Here is a 20,919-nt window from a genome sequence, read left to right on the forward strand (position 1 = left end):
AGTAATCATGTAGTAAAGGGCTCAGTAATGAATACCACTGACACAGTCCTAACAATGTAAACACTGAATACTGTCCTAACAAAATTATATCAGGAAAATGGCAGGACTAGAAGGACATGTGTGCGTGAAAGCAGCCTGGGGTGAGTGGGATGCAATTTTGGATAAAAAAGAAAGCTGAACCCTCACTCTGCACAGTAGGAAGTTAACAGATAACTCTTATAATTGAAAAATCAAGAAGAAACTCACAGAGCACGTTATTTAGAGACATGGAGGTAATCACCAAGTAAATCAGATTAAATAATTTTCTATGACTGGCCCTAAGGAATGGGAAATTTAAGGACTGTTGGGGCTGGGAAGAACTGTCCTTTTTTATTACCAGACTCATAACACATTTGATTCTTTAAATACATACATGTATAACTAAAAAAAAAAAAAAAAAAAACCACTGAAATAGAGAAAATGCCCATATACTCATATACAAAGTGTTCTATCTCTCCTTTCTCTTTTTTTTTTTTAAGTCCTGAAGACGAGAGAGAACATGGCATGCATATAGAACTTAAAATACAACAGGAAGGGTTGGTTAAGCAAGCATCTGCCATCGGCTCAGGGTCCTGGGATCAAGCCCGGTGTCAGGGTCGCCGCTCAGTGGGGAGTCTGCTTCTCCCTCTCCCTTTACCCCTCCGCTGCTCATGCACTCTCTCTCTCTCAAATAAATAACATCTAAAAAACAAAACAAAACAAAAACCCACAGCAGGAACCCATGATGTAAAAGGGAGAATGGCAATAAATAAACAATATTGGAGATACAGGCAAATGTTGCTTCTTAGGAATTGACAGATGTTATATAATTGGGTCTATATTGGCACAATCAGATAAATGTAAATATTATAATGCTCCTATAATTGTGTATGAAAAGGTCATTTGTTTAGATACACATATGGAAATATCTAGCAGTGAAATGTCAAAATTTCTACAATTTAACTGGTCTTCAAAAATTAGACAAAATGAAATTTTTAACATGTTAATAACTGTTAAATCTAGGCAACAGATACGTAGGTATTTATCATACTGTTTCTATTTTTCAGTACATTTAAAATTTTTCATAATAAAAAGTCAAGAAAAATCTGCTTTGGAAAGACCTATGCATGAAGTAGTGAGTTGGATTTCCTTCCATAACTACATTGAAATGGGGATAGGTTGAAGGGGAGAAAACCAGGAAGAATCTACGGTTATCTTACCATATCCTGCCATAGAAGCGCCATTCTCAACATCCGAGTTCTTATTTTCCTCTGCTAGAGCTTTAACATATCTTTTGCTTAAGTCTAGTATTTGTTCACGTAACTTGACACTGCTTTGATGTCTTGGTTGTTGAAAAGTATAGTGCAGTAACATCAATCCCCAAATGAGTCCAAATACAAGCAACAGTAAACTCAATTTCTGGGACATGGTTTTCCTTGAGATTGTAAAAACCATTTCTGATCAAAGCAAACACACTCAACTGAAAAGTGGTGATCAGCTGTAAGCCGCCAAACAACCAAGACTTCTGAAAGAAAAAAGAAAAAAATTCTCCTCCTCTAATATTGTATATTCTTCATCTTCAGCAAGGTTGCCTCCAACTCTCAATTAATTCTGTAAAATTGAGAAGAGAAAAGGGGATTAGTCTTAACCTATACCAGTAACAGACTAGATAACGACAAACTTAAGAAGAGACTCTATAAATCGTTGTGATTTGAAACTGTATCATCTTCTTTGACAACTTTCAGTTTCATTTATATTGCTCTTCAAAATTTTAAACCAGACATAAATGTCAATAAATTGAAATGCCACCATGGTCACAAAATTCTTTGAATGACTTCTTGTCATTCAAACTCTTACAGACATTAGTGTTCTGTTAAATAAACTAAAACTATGGACATGTAATGAGATTCATAGGAGACTATTCAAATATAGGTTTCCAAACTAAATGTCTAAAACCTATTCCTCCTCCTCTTCCTTTAAAAAATTTTTTAAAAAGGCAGATGCCAAAGTGAAAGTGAGAAATTGAGGAAGGGTGGGATGCCTGGGTGGCTCAGTCAGTGAAGCATCTGCCTATGGCTAATTTCATGATCCTAGGGTCCTGGGATCAAGTCCCACATTGGCTCTCTTTTCCATAGGGAATGTAATGTGTTTCTCCCTCTCCCTCTACTGCTCCCCCAGCTTGTGTTCTCTCACTCTCTCTCAGTCAAATAAAACATTAAAAAAATAAACCTTGGGGGGAAAAAGAAGAAAATGAGGAAAGGTTGAACAGACTGAAAACAAAAAATGCCTAAGGAAAAAAAAATCCCACAATTCAATAGGTGTGACATTATTTGAAAATGTCACTAGAAAATATTCTAAGGGCAACAAGATCATCTTAAGCATCCAACCTAAGATGAAAAATAAGTTAAAATCTCTTAAGCTTATACTTCTAAATTTATGCCAGGCATAATGCGAAGTGCTAAAAGAGTTTACAAAGTTTTCTTATATTTCCAAATCTGCAATTCTAAATTTTAAATGGTACAGGAATGTACTTTTATAATTTAAGGGAAAATTGTGTAAGGAAAAAAAGGTTATATGTCAATTAAAAAAAAAAAGATAAAGGTGATGAAAATCATGGAACCTAGAAAGACCTAGAGAGCAATAATGTATATGAATCACCAAAGTGTCCAGCAAAGAAAACTTTTCATTTATGGTGGAATAAAATTCTTTGCATGGAAATATATCTAGAGTCAAAAGTGTATTTCACAGCCTAATGAAAATAATCCTTAAGAACTTTTTAACTTCCAGCAGTATGGGCAAATAAAACATACTGATTTTAATCTGCTTAATAGGGTATAATCACATAGCCAAATAAAATCAAGTTTGAGGATAAGACTAGAAATGAATACAGTAAAGGTTAACTCTGAAGAGCATTTAAACACTTTCAACAGATGTTTACTGAGCCAGCATATATGCTAGGCAGTATGGGAACTACGGTTGTGCCCTAAAAGTTTGCTTTCTAACACATTCTTTTTTTAAATAATAAAAATAAAGATATTTAAGATAAAGATATATTTAATAAAAAATAAAGAGTATCTTTTATTATCCTACATAAAAAAATCAAAATACAAAATTTTGTACTCAAAACTCCTCTAGACGTGTGCGTGTTGAGATGTGTGTAAGTAGGGGATCTTCTACCCTGGCAATTCACCTGTTCAGTTCAGAAAACTCCCACTCTTTCATCCTCCTACCCGGCCCCCCAGTCCCTGATACACCGCTAATAAATTCTGGGCCTCCAAGGTTTGAACACCTACCTACTCTAGTTGCAATGTACCCATCATGCCAAACCTCACTACAAGAATGATTACCCCACTAACTGGACATTTTAACTATTATAGCAAGGTAATAACTGCATTAAAAATTAAGAATTAACTCCTTTTCAAGTTTTCTTCTACTTCTGCTTATTTAGTTACCATACAAAGAATAAATAGCTTCAGATATTATGAAAACTCTACTATTAAAATCAATACCGGATTACTAAACTTTACTTAACAAAGTTAAGTAAATGTAACCTAATATTTTTTCTATAGATCTTACATTTGAGTTCAGAAAGTGGAAGTTCTGATGCCCAAGAAAATTTTAGAAGAATTTCTTTACACACATATATTAAACATATTCTTCCTTTAGTGATCTTTCTTCACTGGCTCCTATGTCTTTTCAAGTCTGACCAGTGCGCTCCATGACCTGACCCAGCACCCAGTAGAAGGACCGACTGTGTATCTGTCCTGAAGCAGTCACAACAGGCTTCTAAAGTGGGCATGACAACAAAACCAGAAAAGTGACATCTCTGGAGAATTAAGAACACACACTTCCTCGGTGTTTTGGCAAAAACAAAAGTTAAAATGACGGCCTGGAAGGTTTTAGATCACTATACATATCCAAAGCCAAAACCAGAGGCAAAGACAGCACTTCCATGAAATAACAGCCTTATGACAATCACTTCGTACCAGATTGTGCTGTAAACTCCTTACATGAATTAATTCACTACATCTTCACAACTCCCACATTAGTAATGTTCTCACTTCACAGGTGGAAAAAACTGAGGCAGAGAGAAGTTAAATAATTTGTCCAAGGTTAAACAAATGGATAGCAGTAGAGAAAGGATTCAAAGCTCAGGCTCTGAACCCATGCCTCTCTTCTGCAGTAATGGCAATAAAATAGTTAACAGCAGAAACTGCAGCTATGAACAACTACTGAGTTCTTATGAAGAAAACACTTCACAATGGCTATTTCATTCATTTTTTGCAATAACCTCAAAAGAAAGATGTTATTGTTATTCTCATGTTAAAATGATAATATTAAAGCTTAGAGAGGTGGTTAACTTCCCTAAGATTTTTCACCTAGGCCACAGACCTCACTTGCCTGAACTTCAGCAAGAGCTACAAGCCCACAAGTTCAGAATCTGTATCTCCATTCAGGGTCTGTCCTTTCATTTAAAAAAAGGTCCTTAAACCCAGTCCTACTAGAACTCATAGGTTTTACAGAACTCCACCAAAGTGACAAATCCCAAGACTGTAATGGCATTAGACGGAGAACAGGGGATCCAGGGAGGGAGGTAGGACTGAGAGTCAAACACAGGAGTCTAATCTCTAACAGGTAAAGTCCCTCCAACTAGATACAAGCTTAACCATGAACTTTGCTTAAAGAGTGAATAGCAGTACCAACACTAGACACTGAGAGAAAACACACCGATAGTAGACAGGGCAGAAACATAGCTAAGGAGAATATGTCCCCAAAGTAATAAATCCCAGGAAACAGAAAGCCTACTTTAAACCTAGTGTTTCTCAGGATGGGGGGCCCAAAGATAAATAAAGAGCCCCTTATTGCTCTATACTGACTGTATACTAGTTGACTATTAAATTCAGAAAACAGGCCTACAGGAAAGAAAGGTCTTCAGAGGGGTGCCTGGGTGGCTCAGTTGGTTAAGCGTCTGCCTTCCACTCAGGTCATGATCCCAGGGTCCTGGGATCAAGCCCACACTGGGCTCCCTGAGCAGCTTTGAGCCTTTTTCTCCCTCTCCCTCTGACACTCCCCCTATTTATGTGCTCTCGTGTTCGCTCTCTCTCTCTCTCAAATAAAATCCAAAAAAACAAAAAAAGCAGGGGGTGCCTGGGCAGCTCAGTTGGTTAAGCATCTGCCTTCAGCTCAGTTCATGACCCCAAGGTCTTGGGATCAAGCCCCGCATCGGGCTCCCTGCTCAGCAAGACCCTTCTCCCTCTCCCTCTGACTGCTGCTCAGCCTACTTGTGCAGGCGCTCGCTCTCTCTGTTAAATAAATAAATTAAATAAATAAATAAATAAATAAAATCTTTAAAAAAAGAAAACTCTTTGCAGTCGTGACTCTTCATGGAATGTGTCTGGCTCACCACTGCCCTCAACTAAATTAAAGCAGCCCACCTCAGAGAGAAGTCAGGAAGCTTTATAGTGACTATTATAGTAAAACACTCATGTTTTAGAACTTGCTTGTGTTTATTACACATTTTTCTATAGTGATAAGTTAAAATATTTTTAAGATTTATTTGTTTTTAAAGATTTATTTATTATTTATGCTTTTTAAGATTTATGTACACACACACACACACACACACACACACACACACACAGTGATGGGGGAGGGGCAGAGGAAAAGAATCCTCCAGCAGACTCCCCACTGAGCACGGAGCTTGACCTGGGGCTGATCTCAAGACCCTAAGATTGTGACCAGAGCTGAAATCAAGAGTCCAACAGTTTAATCTAATGAACCTCCCAGGAACCCAAAGAAGTTAAACATTTAACATAAAAAGGGTGTCTTTGAGGGGCACCTGGGTGGCTCAGTGGGTTAAAGCCTCTGCCTTCAGCTCAGATCATGATCCCATGGTCCTGGGATTGAGCCCTACATCGGGTTCTTTGCTCGGCAGGGAGCCTGTTTCCTCCTCTCTCTCTGCCTGCCTCTCTGCCTACTTGTGATCTCTGTCTGTCAAATAAATAAATAAAATCTTAAAAAAAGAAAGAAAGAAAGAAAAGGGTGTCTTTAAGAATAGCAAAGAAGTGAGAAGCTGGGAGCCATTATTCCACTCTTCACTAGGGAACTACAAAAGGACACCAAGAAATAAAGTGAGTGTAAGAGCTACTAAAGAGAAAAGACACCCTGGAGCCTTCTTCAAGTTAAAAAGATGGCCTAGAGCCAGTTAATACCTGACACAGGACTGAACAGTTCAAAGGCCCATGAGGGTTCTCTGATGCAACCCAAGAAGGCCTGAAAACTATTCTACAGGGTTCATTTCCACATGTAATTCCAAGCAAGCCCAGTAGAGGTGACTAAGATTCCCAAAAGGATATAACTATGCCTTTGGTCTCTTAGAATGCTTCACATTAAAATTACCTCGAGAGTTTTCTAAATATCCCCATGCCAGGTCATACCCCAAACCAATTAAATTAGAATGTCTAAGGGGAAGGAGCCAGGCATCCGTTTTGGTTTGGTTGGCATGGGTATGGTTTGTTTGGTTTTTAAGAGTCCTAAGTTAGGGGCACCTGGGTGGCTCAGTCAGTTAAGCGTCTGCCTTCAGCTCAGGTCATAATCTCAGTGTCCTGGGATCACACTGCGTTGGGCTCTCTGCTCAGCGGGAAGCTTGCTTCTCCCTCTCCCCCTGCAGCTCTCTTATGCTCTCTCATGCTCTCTTTCTCTTTCTCAAGTAAAAAAGTATCTTAAAAAGAAGAAGAAGAAGAAGCCTAGGTTATTTTAATGTGCAGCAAAGAATGCGAACCACTCTCCAAATCTCAAATCTCTTCATAAAGCAGCAATGGGGAGGAAAAAACAGGTATCGTTGCTGTAACCTAAGTCACTCCTGCCAGGGTAAGCTAAGCCCTATATTTACAAGTCAGAGGGGAGGCAGAATGAAGAGAAAACAATTTCCACCGGTACCACTTTAGTCCCTGTGATCAATATGAATATACTGTTCTGTTCCCTGAAAGATTTTTTTTGTGATGCCATATAGAAAGAAAAAAGCAGACAAGAAGATTTTAATTGTTTAGCAACTAAAGGCAATTTATTTTAGTACCTTTTTTTTAAAGATTTTATTTATTTATTTGACAGAGAGAGATCACAAGTAGGCAGAGAGGCAGACAAGAGAGAGGGGGAAGCAGGCTCCCCACTGAGCAGAGAGCCTGATGCAGGGCTGGATCCCAGGACCCTGAGCTCATGAGCTGACCAGAAGGCTGAGGCTCAACCCACTGAGACACCCAGGTGCCCCTATTTTAGTACTTCTAAGGAGTAATTATTCTTAGACTCAATCTTTAGGAAAGAAAAAGAAAAAAAGGGAGGGTTTAATAATGTCTCTTTCCTGTGTAATGTTCAAAGCTGTAAGTGACATAGGAACTTGTACTCTGAACCTCCCCATTTTTTTTTTTCTTTAGGTTTCAAGTACTAGTCCATCTCCTGGAAGGCCACCTAGGTCATGAGGGAAATAACAATTACACCTAAAAGGCCTACATTGTCACTAAGGGTTTATGGCTACACTTGAGCACAGTATTTATTAGAGTCCTTTGTTGACCAAAATAGTGTACAATCTGAACACTTTTTCATCCCAACTTCTAGGCCACCATATCAATTGTCTACTAATGACTAAAAAGTCAAAGTTCATATTTGACCCAAGTAGTTTTTAAAAAGCAAAAACAAGGGGTGCCTGGGTGGCTCAGTCAGTTAAGTGCCTGCCTTCCGCTCAGGTCATGATCCCAGGGCCCTGGGACTGAGCCCAAAAATCAGGCTCCCTGCTCAGCAGGGAGTCTGTTTCTCCCTTCCCCAATACCCTCTCACCCAGCTCATGCTTCCTCTCTCACTTGTTCTCTAATAAATAAAAGCTCTTAAAAATAAATAGAGACAAAAACAAATTCATCATCACCTTCATCATCATTATTTTGACCTAAGACTTATAAATATTTTTGGGATTCCCAGGGGAAAGTTCTTGGGTAACTGCAGAGAATACAAAAGGAATTAGAGTGTATAGGCTCAAAAGCAGAAGTCAAGGAGAGGAGATACATTTAAAACGAAGTTGTCACAAATTATCTAAATAAATAAATAAATAATAAAATAAAATGAAGTTGTCTGTAGAGCACCAGATCTGAAAAGGCAAAGGAGTGTTGTAAGTATCATCATCTCCAACTGGATTCCTGCAGCTGTTTCTCAAGTGGTTTCCCAGATTCCTCTCCAACCCCACTTCAAGCCACTGTCCTCAAAGCAGCCAAGATGTTCTTCTAAAAACAAGTCACAATTTGAATAGTAAAGATTCCAATGGTTCTCAAAGGAGATATGTAAATGAACAATATACACATGAAAAGAGCTCAAATCACTAATCATCAGGGTAATGCAAATTAAACCACAATGAGATACCACTTCATACCCATTATTAGCATGATAGGAAGGGCATCAGAGTATACCACCCCAAAGTACAAGCATGCCACTGCTGTATAAGGATTAGTTGGAACTGAAGATGACTAAGAAGCAGCAGATGCAGGAAGTGTTTCCTGCCTTGCTCTTCCCCTTTCTACCTAAAAGGCAGACAAGAATTTCCCATCAGAAAAGTGACAACATTCTCATCATGGGAGGCAGGGAGTTGATGTTGAGACAAATCTGTACAAATACATCTTGAACAACCATTACCTTCCATTAGTTTCTCCCATATATTACCTTCTCACAACCTACTGCCTCTAGAAACTAAAACTCCTTTTCCTTTGTCTTGTCAGATCTTCACAATTTATAGCTCTGTGCCTAAATGATATACAAGTTCTCAGGCCTACTACCTGCTTCTTTGGTTTTCATTTCATTTCTGTAAAGCCCCTCATTTGCATATGAAATAACCCTTTTTCTCCTGTTAAACTGGCTTTTGTCAATTTAATTTGCAGAGCCCCAGGTACTGAACCTAAGAAGATAGGGAATAAAAGATGTTTCTTCCCCTATAACATTTATCAAAAAAAACAAAACTAAACAAAAAAACAAGTGTTGGTAGATGTGGAGACACTGAAACTCTTGTGTACTGCTGGTAGGAAAGAAAAATGGTGCATCCACTGTGGAAACCAACAGTACATCAGTTCTTCAAAAAATTAAATACATAATTACCATATGATCCAGTAATTTCACTTCTGGGTATAATCACTAAAGAACTGAAAGCAGGGACTCAGAGATACTTGTGCATCTATGTTCACTGCAGCATAATTCAACAATAGACAAAAAGTAGAAATAACCCATGTCCCAAAAAATGAACAGATAATAAACAAAATGTGGCATATATATACCATGGAATATTATTCAGGTTTAAATGGGAATAAAATCCTGATACAAGCTACAACACAGATGAACCTTAAAGATATTATACTAAGAGGCGCTTGGCTGGCTCAGTCAGTGGAGCACGACCCTTAATCTTAGGGTCATGTGTTCAAGACCTACATTGGGCATGGAGCCTACTTTAAAAAGTACATATATCATACTAAGTTAATAAACCAGGCACAAGAAGACAAATATTGTAGGATTCCACTTAATATAGGTACTTAGACCAGTCAGACTGAGACAGAAAGTAGAATGGTAGTAACCAGGGGCTGGGGCTGGGGCCGAGGAGAGAAGAATGGAGAGTTATGGTTTAAAGTTTAGGGTACAGAGTTTTACTCTGGGATGATGAAAAAGTTCTGAAGATGTATAACGGTGATAGCTGCACAACAATGTGAACATTCTTAATGACTGAACTGTACGCTTAAATATGGTTCAAATGGTACATTTTATGTATTTTTAACCACACACAAAGTTGTAGTACATCACTCCCCTGCTTAAAAACCCTTCAACAGTTTCCCACTGTACTTAAAATAAAATTAAAGCTCTTTACCTCAAGCCACAAGGCCCTACAAAATCTGACTTCTCCCCTTCAGTTTCTTGTCCTAATCTCACACCACTTCTATTTACTCACTGTGCTACAGTCCCGCCAGGCAAGACCAACCAAAATTTTTTTTTAAATTAATTAATTTATTTATGTGACAGACAGAGATCACAGGTAGGCAGAGAGGCAGGCAGAGAGAGAGGAGAAAGCAGGCTCCCCGCGGAGCAGAGAGCCCGATGCAGGGCTCGATCCCAGGATCCTGATCATGACCTGAGCAGAAGGCAGAGGCCCCAACACACTGAGCCACCCAGGCGCCCTTACCAAATGCTTTCTGACCTCAGGCTCTATATACAACTGCTATTCCCCTCCCTGCAATGTTCTCCCTGCTGCTTGCTCCTTTTCATTTTTTAGTATTATTTATCTCAAATGTTGCCTCTTCAAAAAGTAGCACTCCCACTCCTGCCCCACCTCCAGCCCCACATATTCCATATGAAATTACATATTCTATCTTTAAAACCTTGAGCAAGTTACTTTATCTCCGTAGACCCTGATGTCCTCATTTATACTGGTAAAGATAAATGACACCTCATACTACTCAATATACCCTAACTTTTATTATTAGTGTCAGGCACTAATGCAGCAATGCCAGTAATTCTTGATAACCTGAGTAATCTGAGTTAATACAGGAGTTGTTATTTTACTAGACCCAAATAAAACTCCTCTGATAGCTCTCATTATAGCTCCTCCATTATCCAGTCCCCAAAGGCAAATCTATTTCCCATTAGTCACAAAAATATCTCCCCCAATCAAGCCAGTCTTCTCACTGTCTCATACAATAGTAATAATAGCACCTTACATTTACATCCATTTTTATTTATGAAGCATGTTTCCTTACATCCTCTCATTCAGTTAGTTAACAGCTACCGGAGAGGCCACAGGCTTGAACAAATTTCTACTCAGAATTTGTGTATAGCATGAAATACTTCATTGGCACTAGTTACTGATTACTAATTACTGAAGAATTACCCAGTCCTAAAAGATGATACAGTGGCACTGTTGATGAGAAAACTTCATCTTCCAAATAGCCTACAATGAGACTAGAGTATCTGTTTAAACACTACCTTAGCCAGAAGGATTTCAAAACCTCATCACCTTACCCCAGCCCATGCTAATCTTCTCTCACAGCACATTACTTTATATCAGCTTATTTCACACATCACATCTTCTCATTCAGCCATGAACCTTGTCCCCACAATCCCATGTACCTAAGGGCAAGAGTAACTGACCCGACACCGCTGCCACAACTCTCATAAACCCCAATGACAATCAGTACAGATACCTACGGTTTACTTTAAGCACATCCCTGAGTCTAACCCCACCTTCTCCCAAGCAGCAATGACTTCCCTACAGTGTTGGGGAGGTAGGAGGGCAAAAGGGCAGAGGAGATGGAAGTTTCGAGATAAAATTAAAGTACCTTCAATTATCCATTTTGTGGCTAAATGAATCTGAGAAGAAATCTACTACAATCCCCTGACATTTCTTATGAAATAAAACCCAGGGTATCTTGCCTAAAATGAGACAGTTAATGGCAAAAACTATATTGATCTAGAAGAGAGGTCCTGACTCACTACTTAGGTTTTTCTCTATACCATACTACTTTCTTTATCTCCACTAGAAAGGCTAAGTTTGTAAATACTAAATGAACTGTAACATTAAATGAAGCTTATTCTCTTTTGTTTTAAAAGAACATAACCTGAGGGCACCTGGGTAGTTCAGTCAGTTATGTGTCTGCCTGCAACTCAGGTCATCTGCCTGCAGCTCAGGTCATGATCTTGGGGTCCTGGGATCCAGCCATCTCCACCCCCACCTCCCCCACCCCATTCAGCAGGGAGTCCACTTCCCCCTCTCTCTCCCTCTGCCCCTCCCCCAATCTGTGCGCTCAAGCTCTCTCAAGCGCACGCTCTTTCTAATAAATGAATAAAATCTTTAAAAAAAGGAAAAAAAAAACCAAGGAGCCCCTGGGTTTCTCAGTGGGTTAAAGCCTCTCTCTGCCCTCCGCTCAGGTCATGATCCCAGGACCCTTATGGAGCCCCACATCCGGCTCTCTGCTCAGCGGGGAGCCTGCTTCCTCCTCTCTCTGCCGGCCTCTCTGCCTACTTGTGATCTTTGTCTCTCCAATAAATAAGTAAAATCTTTAAAAAAACAAAAACAAACAAACAAACAAACAAAAAGAACATAGTCAGAGAACAGTAATGGCAATTTAGAGCAATGATCCTAAAATTCCAAAAATATATGCTTAGACTATTCATTAAATTATCAAGTCGGCACATTAAAGTTTCAATACACTTTATTCCCATAGATCAAACTATTACAAAGTTACTACAAGAAGGATTTAAGAAACCTTAGAGCTTAGCTTTTTTTTACATAAGCAAAAAACAACAGAAAAAAATATGAAGTAAAGCACAGATAAATACAAGATCTTCTGGATGGAGACACCTTCACAATGTCCAGCAGACACTGATAAGAAAACGTATTTCTAGAAAAAAGAATTTGGGGGTGGGGGAGGACCACATAAAGACCTAGGCTCAACAATCTATTATACGAAGTTTCATTTAAAGCATGAAAGAACTTCTTATTCATTTGCTCACTTACTCATTCACAATATTTATTGCAGTACCTACTATGCACCAGAACTAGAGACGTGAAAGGTGAAACAAGACAGGATTCTTCTTGTGGAGATTATGTCTTAGTTGGAGACAATAAACAAGCAAGCGCAGAAACAAGTTAATTTCAGCTTGTCATAAACTACTATAGAGAATATAAACAAACAGGGTGCTGTGAGGATATCTGAGGAGTCTCCGTGAAGTATCAGATCAAGGAAGGCCCTCTAGGGAAGTCTGATCTGAAAAACAAGAGGAAGTAAAGTCTGGTTCCAATTTCCTTCCAACCAAAACCTTTAGAATTCTTTTCTGACCAGAATCTTGGGAGCAGGCAGTAAATTCCTTATTCCTAGTCTCCTCGGTACAAACAAATGAGAATGGGAGGGATCCCAATCCCTAGCATGGAATGGCCTGGTTTGGAGAAATCATTCAAAGTAAACAGAAGGAAACCCACAAGCATAGAAAGTTCTGTTTTCCCTTTTCTTAGAAGAATGGTAGTTCTACTGTTCGGTAACATACGGGAAGAGTAATAATCTGGTATAGTGACTTTGCACAGAAAAATATGTAAATACATTCCTACTAGCATTTTCTAACATGAGGGGGGCAGTGCAGTTAAGATGGGGTATGGAATAAAATCTAGGTAACAATTTGCCAACATGTTAACTTAAAATTGCTATAAAGCAATTTTTTTTTTAAGTAGGTTCCACAGTGAAGCCCAAAGCTGGACTTGAATGCATGACCCTGGGATCAAGACCTGAGCTGATACCCTACAATCCAGCAATTGCACTACTGGGTATTTACCCCAAAGATACAAATATAGTGATCCAAAGGGGCACATGCACCCCAATGTTTATAGCAGCAATGTCCCCAATAGCCAAACTGTGGAGAGAGCCTAGATGTCCATGGACAGGTGAATGGATAAAGACAATGTGGTGTAGGGTGCCTGGGTGGCTCAGTCATTAAGCGTCTACCTTGGGCTCAGGTCATGATCCCAGGTCCTAGGGTTAAACCCCGCATTGGGCTCTCTGATCAACAGGAAGCCTGCTTCTCCCTCTCCCATTCCCCCTGCTTGTGTTCCTTCTCTCCCTATATGACTCCCTGTCACATAAATTTTAAAATCTTTAAAAAAAAAAAAAAAAAAGATGTGGTATATAAATACAATGGAATATTATGCAGCCATAAAAAATGAAATCTTGCCCTCTGCAATAATATGGATGGAACTAGAGGGTATTATGCTAAGCGAAATAAGTCAGAGAAAGACAATTATCATATGATCGCACTGATATGAGGAATTTGAGAAACAAGGCAGAGGATCAGAGGGGAAGAGAGGAAGAAATGAAACAAGACGAAATCAGAGAGGGAGAAAAACCATAATAACTTCTTATTTCGGGAAACAGAGGGCTGCTGGAGTGGAAGCGGGTGGGAAGATGGGGTGGCTAGGTGATGGACACTGGGGAGGGTATGTGTTGTGGTAAGGGCTGTGTACTGTGTAAGACTGATGAATCACAGACCTCTACCCCTGAAACAAATAATACATTATACGTTAATTTAAAAAAAAAAATACCTGAGCTGATATCAAGAGGCAGATACTTAATGGACTGAGCCACTCAGATGCTGGTTACTAAGCATTTTAAATAGGAATTTTCAAACTCTAAAAGATTCCTTGTTAAAGGACAAAAAGGTAGAAACAGAAAAAAGGGGGGAAACTTTTTTTCTTAGTTTTCACATTTATAGGCCTTAAAGCCTCCATTCCAATAACCTCCAAAGATCTGTTCAAAGTTTTTTTTTTTTTTTTTAAAGATTTTTTTTTTTTTTTTTTTTTTTATTTGACAGAGAGAGAGATCACAAGTAGGCAGAGAGGTGGGCAGAGAGAGAGGAGGAAGCAGGCTCCCCACGGAGCAGAGAGCCCGATGCGGGGCTCGATCCCAGGACCCTGAGACCATGACCCGAGCCGAAGGCAGCGGCTTAATCCACTGAGCCACCCAGGCGCCCCTGTTCAAAGTTTTTTTATGCCTCTTCCCAAATACCAAACATGCAAACAACTAGAAAATTAAGCAATTTTTCAGTGGTTTCTCCCTAGCCAAGGACCTAAAGACAAATATATTAGTTAACATTATTACTACAGTGAAGTCAGAGGATCATCCTCATTTTTTTTCTTTTTTAAGATCTTTATTTATTTATTTGACTAAGAGTGAGCACAACCAGGGGGAACAGCAGGCAGAGGGAGAAGGAGAAGCAGGCTCCTCGCTTGGCAGGGAGCCTGATGTGGGGCTCAAACCCAGGACACTGGGATCATGACCCAAGCTGAAGGCAGACATTTAGCAACTGAGCCACCCAGACACCCCATCACCCTCATTTTAAAGAAAAGGAAAGTGAAGCACAAAGAGGATTAATGACTATCCATCAACAAACAAATGGGGAGAAATTAGGCATCCAAATTCTCAGCATAGACTCTCCTGTTTTTCAAAAGCGAAGAACAAAAATCAACTTAACAGTTTGCAAATGGCACTTTTTAAAAATACAAGATAAAATAGAAACTATCAAAGTAGACGGTACTACTACAGATCTTGCTTTATGTCAGTTTTCTTTCAGTTAGATACCTATATTTTTTTCTTACACAGACACACACACGCACACACATACTTGTATATATCTATGAAGTCTTGACATAAAAAGATCTCTTACTATGGGTTGCAGTCAAAATTTTAAAAAACAGTATTTCACACTGCCTGTTATGAAATACTTGCTTGTATTGTTTATGGAAACACTGCAATAACAACATTAAAAATATTAATAGATGGTAATCCTACCAAAAAACAAAAAACTCTTCAAATCCCGTTTTTGCATTTATTCAGTGCTCTGCTTTTTATGCTTTAGAACTATAGTTAAATTAACTATAACAACAACAGCAGCAACTAGCAAGGAGAGAAGTTCTCGCTAAGCCAAAGGTGCTACAAGAATCAGTGCCTATTAGTCTCCCAAGGAATTTACAATTAGAAAAGCAGAAATAGGTTACAAAAAGACACAGTATGTTCACCAGAGCACAGAGGTTCAGACAGTTCTCTTCAAAAAAGGCTCAGAAATAAGTCCTCCACAGACTTGACCTCGGAATGTAATTTCAGGGGGAAGGGCCCATTCTTAGAATACTTTTTCTACATGATATTGCCCAAGGCTAATATCTAGGGGAAAAAATTAACAGAAAACACAGCCTTCCACTCCTAATAAGGTCTAAAATTTTAAATGTGAACTGCTTTGAGAGAAGCGACACTAAAATTCCAGGTAAGATACAGACACATGTCTCAAGATATCGGATCATTTTTAGACGGCATATTTGTGAGAAAAGAGAGAAGATAATAGCTCTGAAGAGCACAAAGATTAAAAAAAATGGGTAAAGTAATTCAAGGTTAAGAATAGAAATGTTAGGACAAAGGGAAACTACTCAATCATTACGCCACAGTAACAGTTTAATCTAAAATATATTAGGCTGGGGCGCCTGGGTGGCTCAGTCAGTTAAGCGTCTGCCTTGACTCAGGTCATGATCCTAGGGTCCTGGGATCGAGCTCATTATTGGGCTGTCTGTTAAGCAGGGAACCCGCTTCTCCCTCTCCCCCACTTATGCTCATTCGTGCGTGTGCGCTCTGTCAAATAAATAAATAATTTTTTTTTAAATAAACAAAATGAAATAAATTAGATTGTACCACATATTGTAGTCACCTGCCCAAAGCCTCAGCCAATCATGTTTTGTGACACATGAGCCCACATCCCCCTTCACAGCTAACTAGACTAGCACTGGGCACCTTTGCCTGAGGCCTTGGGAAAAAAAGACCACCTAAGAACACCAGGTTGATGGAAATAGGAGCAAAAAGGGAAAAAATTCACAAAAAGAAACAATGAAGTTTGGACTAGGGGATTGACAAAGTAGATTTACAAAGAAACAGACACAACAGGTAAACAGAGGCTATAAGTAAAATAAAAGAGATACGCAGTAGAGAAAAAGAGAAATGAGCATGTCAAAAATGTAGAAAAAAACACATGCAGTTCATGAAAGAGGAATGCTTGTTTGTGGCAGCTTTCTAGTTGCTACATGTACATCCCCTTCCTCGAGGTGGGGAATAAAAAAAAAACCCCTAAGACACAAATAAATGACTAAAAGGGCTTATATCAATTTGTTGCATGTTTAAAAAAGGACATCTAAAACCCTTTATCATTGAAAGTCTGAACTAGAAGAGTCCTTGGAATCAGACCAATTCACTATGTTAGGCAAGAGGAAAATGAGGACCACAAAGGAACATAAGGTTATATTGATAGTGACAGAGCTAGGACAAAAACCAAGGTCTTCTATTTCCATAGTCCATTACTCTCCATCTGTACTGCACGAACACCAATATAGAAACATTTTTTTTTCAAAATGAGTATTTTTGCCATATATTTTTATGAGAATCATATTTTTTAAATTCTTTATATGCATAGGTCATCTCCCACAGTTTAAATAAGTTTTCCCCTTATTTACTTCCTTGCTAGTATACTTATGAAATACATTCACCAGATTTTCTCCTTTTCTTCCTAAAATTTTTTTTAATGCATCAGTCACTGAAGACATAACATAGAAAATTCATCAGGCCCTTCTGGTTTTTCTCCCACTATAACTGTACATTCGAAAACAGCGTTACTCAGAACGTATTACTTCACATATTACACAACAGTGTTTGAACCCAAAGTAGTAAAGAACAGGCATTTTCAATGAAAAAAAATCAACAAAGGACCATAAGGATTTCCTTAAAGAAAAACTCATCACCATTGTCAGGAAATATCAGGAGAGAACAGTGCAAGAACCAAAACTATAGAGGAACTAATGTGAAATGTTTCAAATCATTCCTTATAAATTGTATTGCAGTCATTCAACTTGTTCTGGACCAAAACTACCACTGGCAAACAGAAATTCCAAATAAGTAAAATTACTGACCAGTGAGAAAGTGTAGAGAGTGGTGGAAAAAGTTGACATAAGGTAAAGATGGCGAAGCCCCACATCAGGATTGCAGAACACCTAGGTGCTTACTCTGCCAAAACAAACACTTAAGCTCCTCTAAAGAGTCTCCCAAAGGACACAGCTGGGGTGGGGGGGGGGGGGGGTGAATAAGTCCTTGTATCTCCAGAGCTGATCCAGAGAAAAGCAGAGTCATCAATTTCCTAAGAACATTCTCAGCCATCTTCAAACAGTGGAAATTAAGAAGACAGCGTACTTTAAAGGAATTCCTTCCTTAGGTTTAAGGTGAACGAGGTATTAAGAAAAGAACACACAACCTAGGGTGCTAATCATTAAACAAAGAAAAGCACAAAACTCGTAAATCCAGAGGCCACTTCAGTATAACTAATAAAAGTATCATATTCAAAGGATTTTTTCATCAAAAGAATTAATGACGTTGTAAGCACATTATTTTTTATTCTAACAACTTAAAGATGCATACTGTTATCTCCGTTTGATGAGAAAACTCAGGCTTAGAACCTTTAATTAACCAAGGTCATAAAGCCAAGCAGTGCCTCGATCAGGATGGGAACCCAGGCTGCCTGAGCCACTTTTAGTACCGCTTTCGAGAGTGTAAGTCACAGTCGACAGAGCAGTTTAAGTTCATCCTTACCAATCACCCAGGAGCTGAGTTTGAAGAGGGGGTTAAAAAGGGGCATTTGACTTTCTCCCTCAAAGTAGAACAGAGCTGAGCTGTCAAAAGCAGAAAAAGAAGTGAGTGCTGCCGCGCGGGTGCTCCTCCATCCCTGCACTAGGTCGGTCGCTCCCCCGCGCCAGTGGCCACGGGACCGAGCCCGCCCCGCTCGGATCAAGCAGTCCGAGCCTTGCTCGGTTCTCCGCCCGGGGCCCACGGGGCCACGGCTGTCAGACCGAGAGGGGCAGGGACAAAGAGCCTCCTCCGCCGCGGGCTACCGGCAGCTCCCGAGCCGGTTCTCCGCGGACACCTGGGGGCAGCGGCCCGGGTGGGGCGAGGGGCACGAGCTGGAAACGGTGGAGGAAGGGCGGCCGCCGGGCCTGAGGGGAATACCGGAGAGGCGCGGGGCGGGCGGGCGGGCGGAGTCGCCTCCACCCCCCCGCTTTCCTCTCGCCCCCTCCCCATTACCTTGCCTGTGGGCTTCTTGTCACCGTCGCCGCCGCCAACGGGCTCCCGAGCTGGGGCGGCGCAGCGAAAGTCGATTAGCAGGCGTCAGTTGCGTCCTGCGCTTGCGAAGTAGCCTCCAGGTGGGGATGGAGAAAGGCCAAGATTGAGAATCACCGACGAGGAGGTTCCCAGCTCGTGGAGATTCTACTCTTCTCGTCCCTCGCAGTCCGCTTCCGCTCCGCCTCCCGGCCGGTCCCAGCCCTTCCCCCACTCGGAGACCAGCCGATCGCGGTCCGCGGCATTATGGGGGTTGTAGTCCGGGAATGCGGAAGAAGCGGCACGTGCTTCTGGCCCCGCTGATCTACTCCGGGGGCAGGGCGACGCCGTTGCGTAGCAACCAGAAGAAGCTGCAGGCGTCTCCAGGATTGGAAAATTAGCTTACGCGAGACAGACGCTCTGTCTTTTGACTCCCTGCAGTAGCTGAAAGGAGAGCGTAGGCGTCTTACTCCTGACCCTCCAGCAGGCGACCAACAATTTCAAGGCTGTGACCTGGAGGCAAAAGGAGGTTAAAAGTGTGCTGCAGACAAGAATGTACGTTATTGCCCCTGAATGCCCTTAGTCAGTGGCGTAAGGCAAGAAAAATAAAAGGAATTACAAAAATAAGGAGAAACAAATTGATATTTTTCACAATTGACATAATCACAGAGGATGTCATTATGTGGCAAATCCAAAAGAATCTACCGATAAATTGTTACAATTAATAGGAGCTAAACAGGTTAATTAAAAAGTCGAATTTTTAAAAAAAAAAGTATTTCTATACTCCAAAAAGGAAAAGATAACTAATATTTTAAGATACCACTTACAATAGCTTCAAATTAAATATCAACTACCTGGGAATAAATCAAAGAAGGGCAAGACCTACATGAAGAAAACATTTTTTAAAAAACATTGAAGGGGATAACTGGATGTCTCCCTCAGTTGAGCATTCAACTCTTGATTTCTGCTCTGGTGGTGATCTCTGGGTCATGGGATTGAGCCCCATGGGTTATGGAGTCTGCTTGAGATTCTCTCTCTGCCTTACCCCTACCCCTCAAAATTCATTGAAGAAGAAGTGCCTGTCTGGCTTAGTCGCTAGAGCATGCAACTCCTAATCTCAGAGTCATGAGTCCAAGCCCCATGTTGGTCATGGAGCTTAATTTAAAAAGGAAAAAAAAGAAAGAAAAAAAAAAACCTTGAAGACTTAAACAGAGGTATGTTCGGGGCAGCTGGGTGGTTCAGTCAGTTAAGTGTTGCCATCAAATCAGGTCATTATCCCATGGTCCTGGAATCGAGTCCTGCATTGGGCTCCCTGCTCAGGGAGGAGCTTCTTTCTCTCCCTCTGTCTGCTGTTCCCTCTACTTGTGCTCTCTCTCTGTCAAATAAATAAATAAAATCTTTTTTAAAAATTAAAAAAAAGATAATATGTTCATAGAAGATTCAATACTGAATGATGCTAAGTCTCCCCAGATTTATTTGTAGATACAATGCAATTCCAGAAAAAATCTCAATAGGTGTGTGTGTGCGTGTGTGTGTGTGTGTGTGTATGAAACTTAAGCCAATTAGACATTTTATGGAAGAGCAAAGACAAGCTTCATGAGGAAGAAAGTGAACAGAAGAGGAGGAAGAAGACTTGCGCTACCAGATAGCAAGTTTTATTATAAAGCCATAGTAATTACGGCAGTGTGTTACTGGATCAAGAATAGACAAATACACCAATGGAACAGAATAAAGAGCCCAGAAACTTTCATCCATATGTGGGAGTTGATAGTGTCATGGTGGTGATGCATAGCAATGCCTAAAAAATGGTTTTCGGAAAAAAAAATAGTTTTCGTAATTGGTGTTAAGACAAATAGATTCCCATTTAGAAGAAAAAAAAAATGAAAATGGGCCCTTCACGTCACACACAAAAATCAGTCCCAGGCGGATAATAGACATAAATTTGAATGGCAAAACAATAAAGCTTTTAGAAAATAAAATAAAAGCATATATGCATGACCTTGAGAGTAAGGGACAGACTTGGAATGCCTAGCTGGCTCAGTCAGTAGAGCATGAGACTCTTGATCTTAGGGTTGTGAGTTTGACTCCATGTTGGGGGTAGAATTCACTTTAAAAAAAGGAAAAGAGTAAGGGACAGACTTTTTTTTAAGATTTATTTATTTGACACAGAGAGAGAGATCACAAGTAGAGCAGCAGGCAGAGAGATGGGGAAGCAGGCTCCCTG

General features: G+C 40.0%; 1 protein-coding gene across 1 annotated transcript in view; it reads right to left on the reverse strand.

Annotated features, from left to right (window-relative positions):
• CCDC126 (coiled-coil domain containing 126) overlaps positions 1 to 18,890 on the reverse strand; it is a 49,598-nt gene extending 30,708 nt beyond the window's left edge. The window contains exons 1-2 of the mRNA XM_046020031.1: positions 18,681 to 18,890; positions 1,239 to 1,629 (exon numbers count right to left, since the gene is read on the reverse strand). Coding sequence (XP_045875987.1) covers positions 1,239 to 1,473 — 235 coding nt within the window. The 5' untranslated portion in view covers positions 1,474 to 1,629; positions 18,681 to 18,890. The remainder of the gene's footprint in view (positions 1 to 1,238; positions 1,630 to 18,680) is intronic.
• Positions 18,891 to 20,919: the final 2,029 nt, after the last annotated feature.

Source organism: Meles meles, chromosome 10 (assembly GCF_922984935.1).
Source record: "Meles meles chromosome 10, mMelMel3.1 paternal haplotype, whole genome shotgun sequence".
Classification (NCBI taxonomy): domain Eukaryota; kingdom Metazoa; phylum Chordata; class Mammalia; order Carnivora; family Mustelidae; genus Meles; species Meles meles.